General features: G+C 38.5%; 1 protein-coding gene across 4 annotated transcripts; it reads right to left on the reverse strand.

The window, feature by feature from the left end:
• Positions 1-2,031: 2,031 nt before the first annotated feature.
• On the reverse strand, positions 2,032-10,092 carry LOC103724016 (equilibrative nucleotide transporter 3-like). 4 transcript variants are annotated; one of them, XM_088701487.2, is made up of 6 exons: positions 9,909-10,092; positions 9,436-9,829; positions 4,477-4,633; positions 4,180-4,366; positions 2,458-2,717; positions 2,032-2,351 (listed from the first exon to the last, which is right to left on the reverse strand). In XM_088701487.2, exons 2-5 carry the CDS (start codon positions 9,499-9,501, stop codon positions 2,672-2,674), a joined length of 456 nt encoding a protein of 151 aa, XP_088557613.1. In that variant the 5' UTR covers positions 9,502-9,829; positions 9,909-10,092; the 3' UTR covers positions 2,032-2,351; positions 2,458-2,671. The 4 variants fall into 4 exon arrangements, 3 of the variants coding, with proteins under 3 accessions (XP_088557613.1, XP_038973901.1, XP_088557610.1); XM_039117973.3 differs by lacking the exon at positions 9,909-10,092 and having other exon boundaries at positions 9,436-9,836; XM_088701484.2 differs by lacking the exons at positions 9,436-9,829; positions 9,909-10,092 and adding an exon at positions 4,846-7,961.
• Between the last annotated feature and the right edge of the window lie 4,015 nt (positions 10,093-14,107).

Below are 14,107 nucleotides of genomic sequence, written 5' to 3' on the forward strand. Positions count from 1 at the left end.
GTGCAAACTTCGATTTATTCCTGAGATAAATGCAGAGAGAGAGTAAACAAAGGTTTACTAGCTGTTTAAACAGGATTAGTAAGATTGCAAGCAGTTGCAGCCTAAAAATTCAGAACTGATCAGCATTTAGTTGCAGCCCTAAATGCAGACTGAAAGTTCAGAACTCATCAGCAGTTGAACAAACATACCAATCAGAGCACTTAGCGTGTTTAGATCCCTTCATTAAAATGCCATTGCTTGTGAAAACTCGACATCAGAGAAAAAAGCTACACCTTTTCTTTTTTTTGCAGGTGATTGGAGGGATTTTTAAAATGGACATACTGAAAATCCATTTTTCCCCATATTTTGATAGGAATCTTGCTATATGATCAGTTTGGAAGAAGTTTATCTAGGATTTTACATGCTACTTGAATGAGACAAAAGGCTAAATGTTAGAAATACCTAATCTAAAAGCTAGCATGTAAGCTCAACTTGGAATGTGAAAACCAAACTCATCCACTCAGCCAATGGATAAAAGAGAATTGATGACAGAGAGGGAAAAAAAGAAGATATCTCTTAACAAAGAGCACAATGTGCCCAATCCTTATAGGACACACACACTTAGAGGTGCAAATTGGTCGGATTGAACTTAGTCATGAGTGACCCTGACCCAAATCGATTTATTATTTGGATTCTAATGTTGGACCCAGACCCAACTTGGTTTATTATTCGGATTCTAATGTTGGACCCGGACCCAACTCAATAGAAAATCGGATCCATAGTTAAAATTTCTAACCCAACAGGTCATTCAGGTTGGGTCGGGTCCATGGATAACCCCGCCCTAACCCAAAAAATCGGATCCAGATCGGATTCGGATTGGGCCAGGGCCAGGTTAGATCTCTGTACTTATCATTTTCTATTCTTAGTTTCCTTTGCAATAAGTGAAAACTACATGAAGCAGATTATGCAGGACCATATAAGTGAAAGTGCCTAAGCATCAATAATTGATGCCATTACAAACTAACCTAATAATGATAGGCTCAATTTTGTTAGCTACAAGAAAAATTTTCGATTCATGTATGCAATATTTTTTTTATTTAAAAAAAAAATGCATCTATGCTAATCCTTTTTATCCTTTTTATTCAACAGTGACATCTTCTGAATTTGTTAAAATGCATCTACTATTATTTTTTCTAAGCATACCACTAGAAAAGCATGCATGGGCTAAGATGAGGAATATAATTTTGATAATGGCACATGACAAAGTTCAACAACTGCAAAGGACTCATCATGAATCCATCTTCTTCCAATGGCAAAATTATACTCTATTTTGCCTTCATTAGTCTGAACTTCCTTCTTAAGAGAATAGTATTTTCCATTTAATGTAACCAACGTAAGCCTTAATGTAAAATTCATGTCATTCGACAATACACAAAAGACAGTCTTTTTTATTTCTCTCATCCTCAAACACAAGAAGAGATTAGAAGACTAGAAAGTTAGAGACCTTTAAGCACCCATGCAGGCCCTAATGATATACCGGGTCCGGGTTGGGGTTAGGTCGGGCTGTAGGGTAAGAAACCCAAATTTTTTTCAAAAACCAAACGGGTCAGGTCAGGTTAGAATTTAGTAAACCCGACCCGACCCGACCCAGAAAACGAAATGGCTCCAATTTTAGAACCCTGCTCGGCCCCACAGGTCCTTTAAATCGAGTCGAATCGAATCTAAGCGAGTCGGATTGGGTCATGGGTCAACCTTAAAGCTGATCATGAATGTCAAATTTTATATAGGCCCGACTCCAAGCCCGATTAAAAATGAATAGAGTCCAGGCCCGAGGCCCGACCCATGATCAACCCTGGTCAATCTGACCCATTTGCAGCCTTACAGACGCTACTTTATTTGCACTATTTTGATTGAAGCCTTATCTATGAAATCATGTCAGATGTGTGTGTATGTAATCTTACCATGAAGGTGGAGACAAGAAACTTGCATTGAATTTTTATCTCATGAACAAAATTTCAATGCCAAATAAATTTGAATGAACAATCAGGTCTCTTTAGCGCATTTCAGATAGCTGCTTAATTTACTGAAAAATAACGAAGTCAAAGACCAAGAACAATTTTAATTCAATGGAGCTCAAAAGAACTCTTTCAATTCTATAGTCTAACATAGATTATAGAAAATGTAGAATAAAACTGCAGGACAATTTTTTATGTGCAAGTAAATAAACTGTTTAGCATAGACTTTAGTTGTTGGTGCGGCAGCATCACCAGCCCTTCCCTATGAGCCACAACCAAACAAGAAAAACTCCTGAGAATATACCTGCTAGGAGACAGCACAAGCATGCAAGTTCCTAATGCACTTTGCTCAGGTCCCTGCACAATCAAATCCACTCATATCAAAGTGAAAAAAGATAGCAATTACTTAGAACAATATTTGATTCCTACTGATAGATACAATATCAAGGTCAAGTTCACCAACCCAGCTGTATCCTTCGGGCACTGCAGTAAGAACACAGACAGTAAGGTAATCCTTGCTTAGTCCTAAGAATGATGTTAACATGATCATCCATCCTTGGTCCCCATACTTCACTGCGAAGTAGAATGCTGGAACAAGCAAGAAACGTGAAAGAATTGCAACCATTAGGTCTTTCCTTGATGTCAGCTAATCCATGTCAAAAGAGGTACATATCTCCCTATGAGGCCCACAAATTATACGCCGCAGTCAAGAGAAGCGCATACCTGAATGAAAACCAAAATTAATGATGCATATTGTCGGTTAGCTACAATGGAACAGAATGTTTTGATCGCTTTCTTATATCTTGATCCACAACTTGAAAGATAGGAAAGGAACATCATTAAATCAGGGTTCTACATTTTACAACGCTAACACTAAAGTACTATGCAAGCATGAGTCGTGCAATAAAATATTGCTGGCATTTATGAAAAATTATAAAGAAACTGAAAATATAATAGAACATAATAGTCTGCCAACAAGCACACTCACTATGACCCCAAGCTGTGGGATCCAATATCCTCAGGCAAATCCTGGAAAAATTGATAAGGTCAACACATACATCAGATAAATATCAATTGCACGGTCAATGTTTTCTAATAACAACTGCTTGCTGGTCAAACACACTGAAAGTTTTGGGTCCTCATCCTGCAACAAATATGTATGTAAACAAGAAGACCTATCTTTGCTTTTTCAAAAAAGCACTTTATATGTTTACAAATTTGGATTGTTGTAAAACCATCAGCAAGACATCAACTTGATCATGCTGCTTTTGAGTGCCAGCAGCAGCAAGGTCAGCATAAACTGTCATAGATCCTTCTGAAGCTGCTTTTGAACAATAATACTTCACAAACAGCAATTCAGGGAAGATAAATGCGTAGAGAAGAATACATAGTAGCTCGAAAATTGCTGAAACTGCAAGAAACATCACCTCAAGGAGAAATTAGAAGTGACGCTTAGAGACAGACTAAAGATTCAAATTTATTGTTAAAAATACTAGGGAATAGGGATAAGAATTGATATGAGAATTCTCAGGTGTAATTTATTCATGACAGTGGTTTACAAGGTCTCAAAAAGAGATCAATAGCAAATGGCAGGGTTCATTATCTGAAGGGCATTATGAGCAGTCATTTGATACTTCTTATCAAGCCTAGGTAACAACCATGGTGGTGTGGACATCGAAATCAATCTGAGGTATATTCTTATATGTTTAAACAATTACAAATTTTTACTTCAATATCTAATGAGAAGCTGGGAGCTTCAGCCATCAGAACTCATCAAGGTAACTTTAAGCAAGTGCTTCATTAGAATACATCAACAAGTCATTCCATTCACACGCACAAACAGATATTCTAATGTGTTAATACGTATACCAAATTCGAGGACATGCTGCTGACTAGTGAGGTCAGAGTTAAAGAAAGGAGAATAGTATAATCATGCAGGTGGGTCAAAGCTCTCAGCATCCTAGGTGCACATATCATTTCCTTTAGAAGTCTAAAATGCAATCCACAGTAAATATTCTACTTCAGTGCTAGCATGAACCGACCATCTTGGGTGTGCTCAAAAGCTGCCTATGTAATTAACCTCAAAGTAGAGGTTAGCGCCCCTGCTGCCGCCAATCCAGCCAAGAAGGACTGCATTTTTACATTAAACAAAAAAAATTCATGTATGTGACTATGATGTACTTACAAAAAATTTAAAAAGAGTAAGTAGGATGCCATTTGCCAATGTCCAACTTGAATAAATTTCGGGCACATCAAGGACAAATCACCAATCATCCCCCCTTGAATGTGGGCATCAGCAACTCCAAATGCTCCAGCAATGGTGCATATAACAATAAAGTCTCCAATCCCACCTTTTCCAGATGTTGCAACATCTAACTATGATGGAAAGATGGTATGTCATAACTCGTCTTGATTTAAGAAATCCTTAACAGTTACAACATTAAAAATTTTACATAGATGATTCAAAGTATAACTGAGATACCTGCCGCAATTACTAGGAGAGAACTTAAAACGAACAGAGCATATCCATCTTTGCGGTTTCTCCTGTCAAGTTTTGCTTCATGATATGCTAGTATGGCATGTGGTGCAAGGGCAAAAGGTTGATAAATAAGTGTCAATACTCTTGTCGGGTGGTACCTCTGCAATAGGAGAAAAACTCAGGAAATTACTCAAGAATTAATTTAATATTTGTTGATCATGAATTTTGTATCAATACATTTCACAGTGCATTCTGTTATGTTGCTGAAAAAATTGCATATTTCAATTTAACAACATAAAAAACAATTCTTTAAAGGAATACAAATTCCATTTATGGTGAGCCTTTGATTGCTCGAGCCACTTGGAACTCTACCTTTGCTCTTGTAGCATCTCGATCGGTGTTCGTTATCTGAGAGCCCTGACCTCCGAGTTTCCTCAAGGTTAATTTTGATGAATGCGTGTTGGATGGCGGCAAGAGGGGTGGTGTAGGTTTTGTGATTAGAGCCTCAAACTCTAGAGTGGTGGCAGCAGGTGGAAGTCTGATCTTTGACATCTCGGTTTCCGAAGCGGAGTTGAGAGCTGCTTAGGCCGGCCTCAGCCATGCTCAGTGCATATTGAGACCTGACGCCATTTTGTTGGAAGGCGACTCAGCTATAGTGGTTGGTTAGATACAAAGGAATGCAAGGGAGGTTCGGATCCATCCCCTGCTTCGGGATATCTGAAGCTTGGCGAGAAGATGTGTCTCCTTTGAAGCTAGGCACATCTACAGGAAGGTGAATGGTGCCACTGACCGGATGGTCTCCTTTGTAGCAGACCACTCTAGTGGGGTGCTCTAGACGGAAAAGGCACAATTGCCAAGGGCCTTGTAGGATATGGTGTTTACTGATTTTTTTGGATGTATTAACGCTAGAGTGGTGTGAGTCGCCCATTGTAGCAAAAAAAAAAAAGGAATACAAATTGCATCCAGAAATGAAAAAATTTATTTGCCCTTTGTAAATAAAATTTACAAAGGGATTGGACTCTCTCCGCAAGGTGTGTTCCAAACATATGACCCAACCTAGCCTCGTCCCAACCTGCCCCGCTAGGGTTGAGGAGGTCGCATACCCGCAATCCCTCCATTGTCTCGACGTCAACCATAGTCGGCCAGAGTCTCAAAGGGAGGACGCCCACCCACGAGTCACCAGCCACATCGATACTCCGTCCATCACCTATCAACCATCTAGTGTTCTCCACAACTGTCGGCAGGTACCTCGCGATCTCTCGCCACATAAATGGGCATCTGCGCCCACTCCGAATCACCCCCACAAGGCCCGTCCGACCATATCTAGCCGCCATGGTCTAACTCCAGAACCTCTACGGCTCCAGCATGAATAGAACTGCATGTTGGACAATCAGTGTCTTCCCATTTCTCTTTCAACACTAGCATGAAAATATTTGAATACATCGAGCACCTAGACTTTAAATTTTAAACCAAAGGCCCATATTTTTCTGAAATGATCATCAATAAAAGTAACAAAATATAAAGCACCACCAAGAGTCCTAGCATCCATAGTGCAAACATCACTGTGAATTAAATCCAAAATATGTGATCTTATATGTGGAGGGGATTTATGAAATGCAACTCTATGTTATTTGCCAGCTAAACAATGAGCACAAGTCTTTAGGGGCATACCTTTTATAGAAAGGAGTTTTTTTTTGGCCAAAATATTAAGTTTCTTCTCCCTAATGTGTCCAACCTGCTTATGCCATAATTCAACAGAGGAGTCTTCAACTACATTCACCTTCCCATTGCACAATTTTGCTTGCATCATGTAAAGTGTGCTTAATTTCTTTCCTCTTGCTACCACTAGGGAACCTTTGGTAAGCTTCAATTTTCCTTCACCGAAGTAGTTGCGGCAAGCTTTATCATCAAGTACTCCAATAGAGATCAAGTGGATGCGGATATCTGAAACATGTCTCATATTTTTCAGCAATAGTTGACACCCAATGTCGGTTTCCAAGCAAACGTCTCCCATGTCCACAATCCTAGTTACTCCATCATTTTCCATCCTGACACCGCCAAAATAACCACTAGTGTAGGATGTGAAGAAGTCCCGTCGAGAAGTAACATGAAAACAGCCATCTGAGCCAACAACCCAAGTAAAATCTTGGCATGTAAGGTTTACATAGGCATCATCAATACCAACATCACCATCAGATGCAACTGTTGTTGTATCATTTCCTTCCTTCTTTTCTTCACCTCTTCTCCTTGATTGCTCTCTTTTAAATTTTTTGTACTCTCTTTTCATGCGCCCTAGCTTGCCATAATAAACATATTTTATCTTTTTTTAGAATTTGGGTCTTCTCCTTGACCTATCATGATCGTTAGAATTTTGCAAGATTCTAGTTTTACTCCTCCGATGCCTTTCTGTAACCAATGTCTTTGACTATGTAGTCACACCATGTTCTCTTATTTTGGTCTCCTCATTAAGCATACTAATTTTTACTATTTCCAAAATTACCATACCATTAAGAGCTGAATTACTAAGTGATACAACCAAAGTTTTTCAACTATCAAGTAAGGAGCTGAGCAACAACAATGCTTGCAACTCATTATCTAACATTATTTTCATAGCATTTAGCTAATTTACCACATCCTAAAATCTACTCAAATACTCGGCCAGTGAACTTTCCTCCTTATACTTCATATTCAGAAGCTTTCTGATCATTAAGCTTTCCTCCTTCATCCTAAAATCTGTTCCTTTTTCTTGGTCTTCTTTCCATCTCACAACTTCCACTTCTTAAGCCGACCTTGCCTGCTGGAGGTATGATTCCGATCTTTGTGAATCGAATTTGATTGTTTTGTGCAGTTTTCCGCTCATAGAGACTCTCTAATTTTCTTCTATAAACTATGGGCATTAGTCTCTATAGCAACATAATGAATAAATATTATTATCTATCTACTGCCGGATTAAACCAACCGTCTTCCTATTCAGTTTCTTCCACTGCTGAGTTTTGTTACTTGGTTTGATACTATCTTCTTTAATAGGATCATACAAATCTTTGCAAAATAGTAAATCTTCCATTCTGAGCTTCCAAATTGAATAATTCGAAGATGTGAGTTTAAATATAGTGCCACCTAAATGCTCTTCCATTTAATCAACACAAGAAAAATTCAGTCACTACTAACCTGCTCTGATACCACTTTGTTGGAAAAAAAATGTAGGTCCCGTTGTCTGGGCCTCTAAAAGCACTTTTAGATGGAATATGAGTATTTGGTAAAAAAATTGGAAAGCTGTTTTAGTTTTGCTGGAAAGCTAAAATGGCATTTTGGATAACTTCAAATAGAGCTTCTCCGAAAAAGCACTTTTAGGCCCCGTCGGAAAGCTACTTTGAGTTATAATTTTTTTTTTCTTTTTGGACTAAAATACCCATAATCAAATATAATAATTATAGAAAATGATAATATTTATTTATATAATTATAATAATTATAATACTTTATATCTTTATTAGTGTATTATACTATAAATATAATATTATATTACATTATATCATAATATATAGATATATTATGTTATATAATATCAAATTATGTTATATTATTATTCTATAGTATACAATATTATATTACTATATTGTAATAATATTATATGACATTACAATAATATTATACTATATTATATATTTATGTATTAATACATATTATATTTTATTATATTCCATTGTATAATACTATGCAATGTTCTTTATAATCATTTTGTCGTACCAAAAATATTTTTTTAATTTATTTAATAAATACATATAAATGTCTCACAGCACTTTAGAAATGTAGTTATCAAACAGCAAATAGCTTTTTATAAAAGCTCTACTATAAAAAGCTCTACTTCCGAAAGCTCTACTGCCAAAGCTTTGCCAAACGGGGCCGCAATCAAAAAATATTGATGCCGCAAGCTTCTTTTTTCTCTTATATAATTAAATAAAATATTACTCACTAAGCAACAATAATCTTTGCGAAAACAAGAGACAATACAATTTTTAACGTAAAAAACCCTTTTATGTAAAGGAAAAAAACCAAGGGACAAAAATTTTCACTATTTAGAATAATAGACTTTCCACAATAAGAACATTCTCACGGATTTCAACAATAAACAGTAAAATAAAGAAGAAATTTCATCAAGTGTTGATGCTTGAAATAATCATTAGAGAAGATTTTTCAAAAATCCAAACCGTTCAATCTGTAGTCCTTAATTTCGAAAATAATATACTAAAATTTTAGTCAAATCTAAATACAATCAACCATCCGACCATCTGACAAAACAACACGTTTTTCTTCTTTTTTTTTCTTTTTCTTTTTCCGGTAGAACCCCAAGACATCCGGTTTTGTTGCAATTCCCCCATCCAAACCCGTTTCATTCTTTTTTTTTTATTATTTTAAATAATATGGGTCCCCCATACAGAGGGACCATACAGAGCCCAAATTTACGAAAGAGAGAGAGTGAAGCTCGACAAATTTAATGGTTAAGCTAGAGGAGCGGCTTAAAGAAACAAAATTCATTATCTTCTAATAGAATCAAAAGAATGGCAGACTTTTATGGCATGAGAGGACACCCACACCACAAACTAACTGATCTTTATCTTTGAAACCAAAGAAACATCGGGACCGCGTATGAAACCAATAGTTTGTTGCAACAAAAAAAAAAACAAAAAAAAAAAATCCGAACACCTGGAAGAAGAGCTGGGTGAAACAGAGCCTTATCGATCTACTAAATATCAAAAGGAGTAAAGGTTGAATGTTTATGACGTGAGACTCACTCCAAGAACCAAGAACGCATCCCGTCCCTTTCTTTTTTAGAATCAAGAAAACACCGACAATTATCATTGGCACCGAAAAATAAAATATATTAATGGAACAAATAAAAAAGAATGATCCGAAATTTTGGAGTTCACTGCATCCAAGAAGAGGAGACAGAAAAGTTACTTACAGAGAAAACCCAATGGGGACAGCTCCAAAATCCAAAGAAGACAAGATCCGAAATTTTGGGGTTCATTGCATCCAAACCCTTGCGAGAGGGCCGGAAAGATATGAGATATCGAGCTCCGCCGCGACGCCAGCCTCGCCGCCGCCGCCGCCGCCGCCGCACCGCCGCAGCGTCGCAACTCCATGGGAGACCTTAAAGAAAGCGGAATCATCTAAAACTACGACCGGAGAGCAAAGAGATCTCAGAGAACGCCTTTATGAGCCAACGACCTAGAGGAGGGGAAGCGGCGAGGAGGGGAAGGGGAAGGCGCGGTGGCGACGGCGACCGGCGCGGCGGCGCCGGGCACTTCTCACTGGAATAAATAATTGGATAAAAGTGTTTTATGGGATGACCTCACCTGCAGAACATAACGAGTTTATAAAATCGATAATTTATTGAACCATGAGTTGCGTAAAGTCGGTGATGTTGCACTTTACATGGACTTTATATCCGTCTTTAAATATTGTTTGAGACATCGGCTTGTCCGACCCGGCACGTTTTTTGGATCAAAATGCTCGGCCGTGACCCTAAATTTATTATATTTAGGCTCAAGGTGAGTAACCCGAAATTGTAGACTTACCCAAGTGACGTGCACTGGTCTACCAAAAACGAAAGCATGCCTGGAAATTGTCGATGGAAGAGGTTTTTTTAAGTTTTAGCTTTTCTTTGTTAATGCAATGGTGGTCCCATCTTATCACTGTTTCTTTAAAAAACTAGAAATTTACATGTATATCCCTCTAAGTAAAATTACACTTTTGCAAAGTTGTTGTTTACGTATATGGCCTCATAATTCTTTTTTTTTCATGTCTATCCACAAAAATATTTCAATTATTTTTATTATATATATATATAACAAATATTTTATAGATGTAAAAACAAAAAATATAAATTTAAAAAAAAAAAAGCTCTTCCACTTGAAAAAACAAATTACGGATTTTTATGTAATTTTGAGAAGAGTCATTCATGCATGTAGTAGCATATCTTCTATAAATTTGAGATATACAGATCATCCTTTCAAGCCAACTGTATTGACTTTTTTGTCCTAATTTGCTTAGCTCTCCAATTCTTCTTCCGTTTTTCCTTTGGGTCCCGCTGATCACTGGTCAGTAGCAAAAAAAGCGTGCAGTGCCTAATAAGTAATTTTCCCTAACAACTAAGCTTAAACTACAGGGGCTCCCTTGCTCCCTTGGTTTTCTTCTTCTTGAATCCATGGCAACGTCCGCCACCATGACTCAGATGATTTTCATCCCCGAGACCTATGTAAATATATGTTTCATTTGCTACTCTGTAAAAGTTTGTATCTTTACATGTCATGTACAAATAATTTTGTTCCTTTATTCCTTAATCTCTAGGTCCACCATTTTTTTTGCTGCCGAAACTTCACTCTTATAGAATAGGGCTTGTTCTCTCATATGGAAACTAAACTGAGAAAGGAAATTAAACTGAGTATATTTCTGCTTTATTCATTAAGTTTAATACTTTTTTTTGTGTATAATCCAAAGAGTTTAGCAGTTTGAATCTTCACTAGTGATGTTAAAATATTTGTAGAAGAAGAGAAAAACAAAAGAAAAGGAGGGACGGAAAAAAGGATTTTATATCTCTATTTTAGCACATTTGGTACATCTCAGGGTTATAAATATTTGTGTACAAACACCATACCAAAAAAATAATATAGGCTGATATAAGATCATGCTAAAAAAATAATAATAATACTCACCGATACAAGTTGTTGCGTGATTCCTAAAATTATGCTAACATTCTTTCTCAAACTTAAGATGGTACTATAGGCGCTAACTTGAGTTTGAAAACTAGATCACGAATGTACCTAGAAATTGCGTACTAGATTAAGAGTTGAAGTAGCAGCTCAAAAGCTGATGTGATAAACTAGGAGTTAACATAATAGCTCAGAAGCTGATGTGGTAGTAGATCGAGAGCTAGCATGCAGCACAAAGCTTGATATGGCAGAATACGAGCTGTTATAGCAGCTCAGAAGCTGATATAGTAGATTAGAAGTTAACATAGCAACTCAGAAGCCGATATGGTAAACTAAGAAGTCAAGCTGATGTGATAATATAGAATTTGATATGGCCGAACAGAAGCTGACATAGCAGCTTAGAAACTAATAAAACAGATCTGAAGCTAATACAACAAACTAATGTATTTGACAATATTGACGTAGCTAACTGATGCAATAGACTAATGCGTCCACCGATATGACTGGTAACATAGCCAACTGGTATGTCTGTCGATGTGTCCTATTGACATGACATATTGACATGTCTGCCAATTTGGCTGATTGACTTGTCTGATGATGTGGCAGTGAGAAGAATAGAAGATGACAGTACGGCAATGACAAAGCTCAAAGAAAAGGCAAATGAAGGTCGATAATCCTCATAGATGGAAGCACCATGGAAGAGGAGCAAAAGACCTCAAACTGCATAGTGAAGGAGCCGGAGGTAGCAAATAAAATCAAAGATGAAGAGAAATGGGTCGAGCGATGGTGAGGAAGGATGACTGAAGATCTAAAGCTGAGGAGAAAAGTAGTAGAAAGGAGCTGCAGATCTATTAGAAAATAAAGTATCTTCGAGTATTAATCTATCGAAATAGAGGATATGTAGATCTACTAAGGAATATTAGATCTTCGAATGTTAATTTACTAGAAAATAGAGAATCTATGAAAAAACAGGGGATCTGTAGATCCACCAAAAAATAGAGAATTTTCAGGTGTTGATTTATCAGAGAACAAAGATTGATAGATCGGCAATAGGGTCTTCAAAGCTTCTAGACATGAAAACGACAGTCATAGCAAAGACGAAAGAGATGGTGGCGGCAGATTAAATGGTCGGTGGCTCTGATACTATGTTAAAATATTTGCATGAGAAGAAAAAAAAACCAAAATAAAGGGAGAGAAAAAAGATTTTTATATCTTTGTTTTAGCACATTCGGTATATCTCAGGGATTATATATACTCGTGTATAGACTCCATACAAAAAAAAATAATATAGGTTAATATAGAGTCATTCTAACAAAAAAAAATAATACTCGCTGATACAAGTTGTTATATAATTCTAAAATTATACTAACAGGTGCCGGGATGATCTATTTAGTAAGGTTATTATTATTTATCATGTTGTTGTTTCATTTTCCTTTTTCAATTCGTTTAACTTTGTTTATAGTCTTTTCTTCTGACCCCACTGTAAATAGCTGGTGCTTTTCTTCTTGTTTTTTTTTTTTTAGACCATAAACCGGAGGAAGTGAGGAACCTCCCCTAGCAGGATTAATTGAGTAGAGAAAAAGAGTGCAAAGGTGAATGAGATACAGAGGAGTTACAGGAGATTAGCGGCCATACAATAACAACAAAGGAGAAAGGGCATCATAGAGAGCAAGATGGCCGTCACTTGATTTTCCACCACACAAGATACCCGAACTTCTGAAAGTGTGCAGCACCTTAGAAAGAGTAGCATTAATAGAAGATTTTGTCCAAGGAAGAGTCTAGAGTTCCTCTCCAACCAAATGTGCCAGCAAAGTGCCAAAATAAGTGTGAGGACCCAAAAAAAAAAATCTTTTGGGATTGATGGGCCGGCCTGAAGAGGCCTGGCCCATCTCCATTTACGATCGTGCCCTGGGCACGATCGTGGAAGAGGGAGCGATAGGGGGAGCTGAATCGCAGGGGGGGAGGTGACTCGCCGGGGGAGACCGAGCACCGGGGAGGGGACGGTTCCGCAAGCCGGCCGGTCATGGAGGATGCTTTAAAGCCTTCTTTCCTTCAGCGAAGATCTCCCCCACAAATCTGGTGAAGGTGCCTTGGATCCGGGGGTTTTGATCCAAGTTTGCTCAAAGATTCTCCTCCGATTTCTCATCGGAAAGGTTGTCGGAGCTCCCTATCGGACTGAGGTAATTATGGCTCGTCCCCTTGTGCTTCATTTGCTAGATTTAGGGTTTTGGCCGGTGAAATCGTCAGAGAAGGATCTGAAACAGAGTACCCCTATTTTGGCTCCTCTCTTCCGGATCTTGCCACCACCGGCCGCCGGGTTGGCCGGGATCCATGTCATTTGGGGGTTAATCGGGACTGTGTGAGGATTGGTGAGGGATTTCTAGGATTAATTGAAGATGGGGAGTGGCGGATTTGAGGTTTTCTTCCTCGTGATCCCATCCTCTTCTCCTCTTCCTCTTGTCGGTTGGCCACCAACGGTGGCGACTGTGAGTCGTGGGCCACTGTGGCTGCCGTCGGGTGGGGGTCGAGCCACCATCATGGTAGCCTTCTATTGATGATGGAGGGGGGGAATCCTTTCGGTTCTTTGGGGAAGAAGAAGAAGAAACCTCTTCTTCCCTCCCTCTCTTGGCCGGCCACCATCGCTGGCGACTGCAACAGTGGCGGTCGGCGATGGTTCAGCCAGTTGTGGCCGAGAGTTGGGAAGGAGAGGGCACAGCCACCATGGCTGCTGCCCATGGACCAAAGAAAGTTGAGGGAGAGAGGTGTACTCCCATCCGTGAAGAGAGAAGGGTCTTCTCCCCTTCTCTCTCGTTCACCCTTCTTTTGGTCTCTTCACCGGGACCGGCCATCATAGCCGGTATGGCAGCGGCCACGGCTGGCGACGACATAGGCCGGTGGTACAAGGATGAAAGTCGGGCCACC

This window comes from Phoenix dactylifera, chromosome 1 (genome assembly GCF_051530095.1).
Source record: "Phoenix dactylifera cultivar Ajwa chromosome 1, Ajwa_hap1_PhDact_Kaust_v1.1, whole genome shotgun sequence".
Lineage (NCBI taxonomy): Eukaryota > Viridiplantae > Streptophyta > Magnoliopsida > Arecales > Arecaceae > Phoenix > Phoenix dactylifera.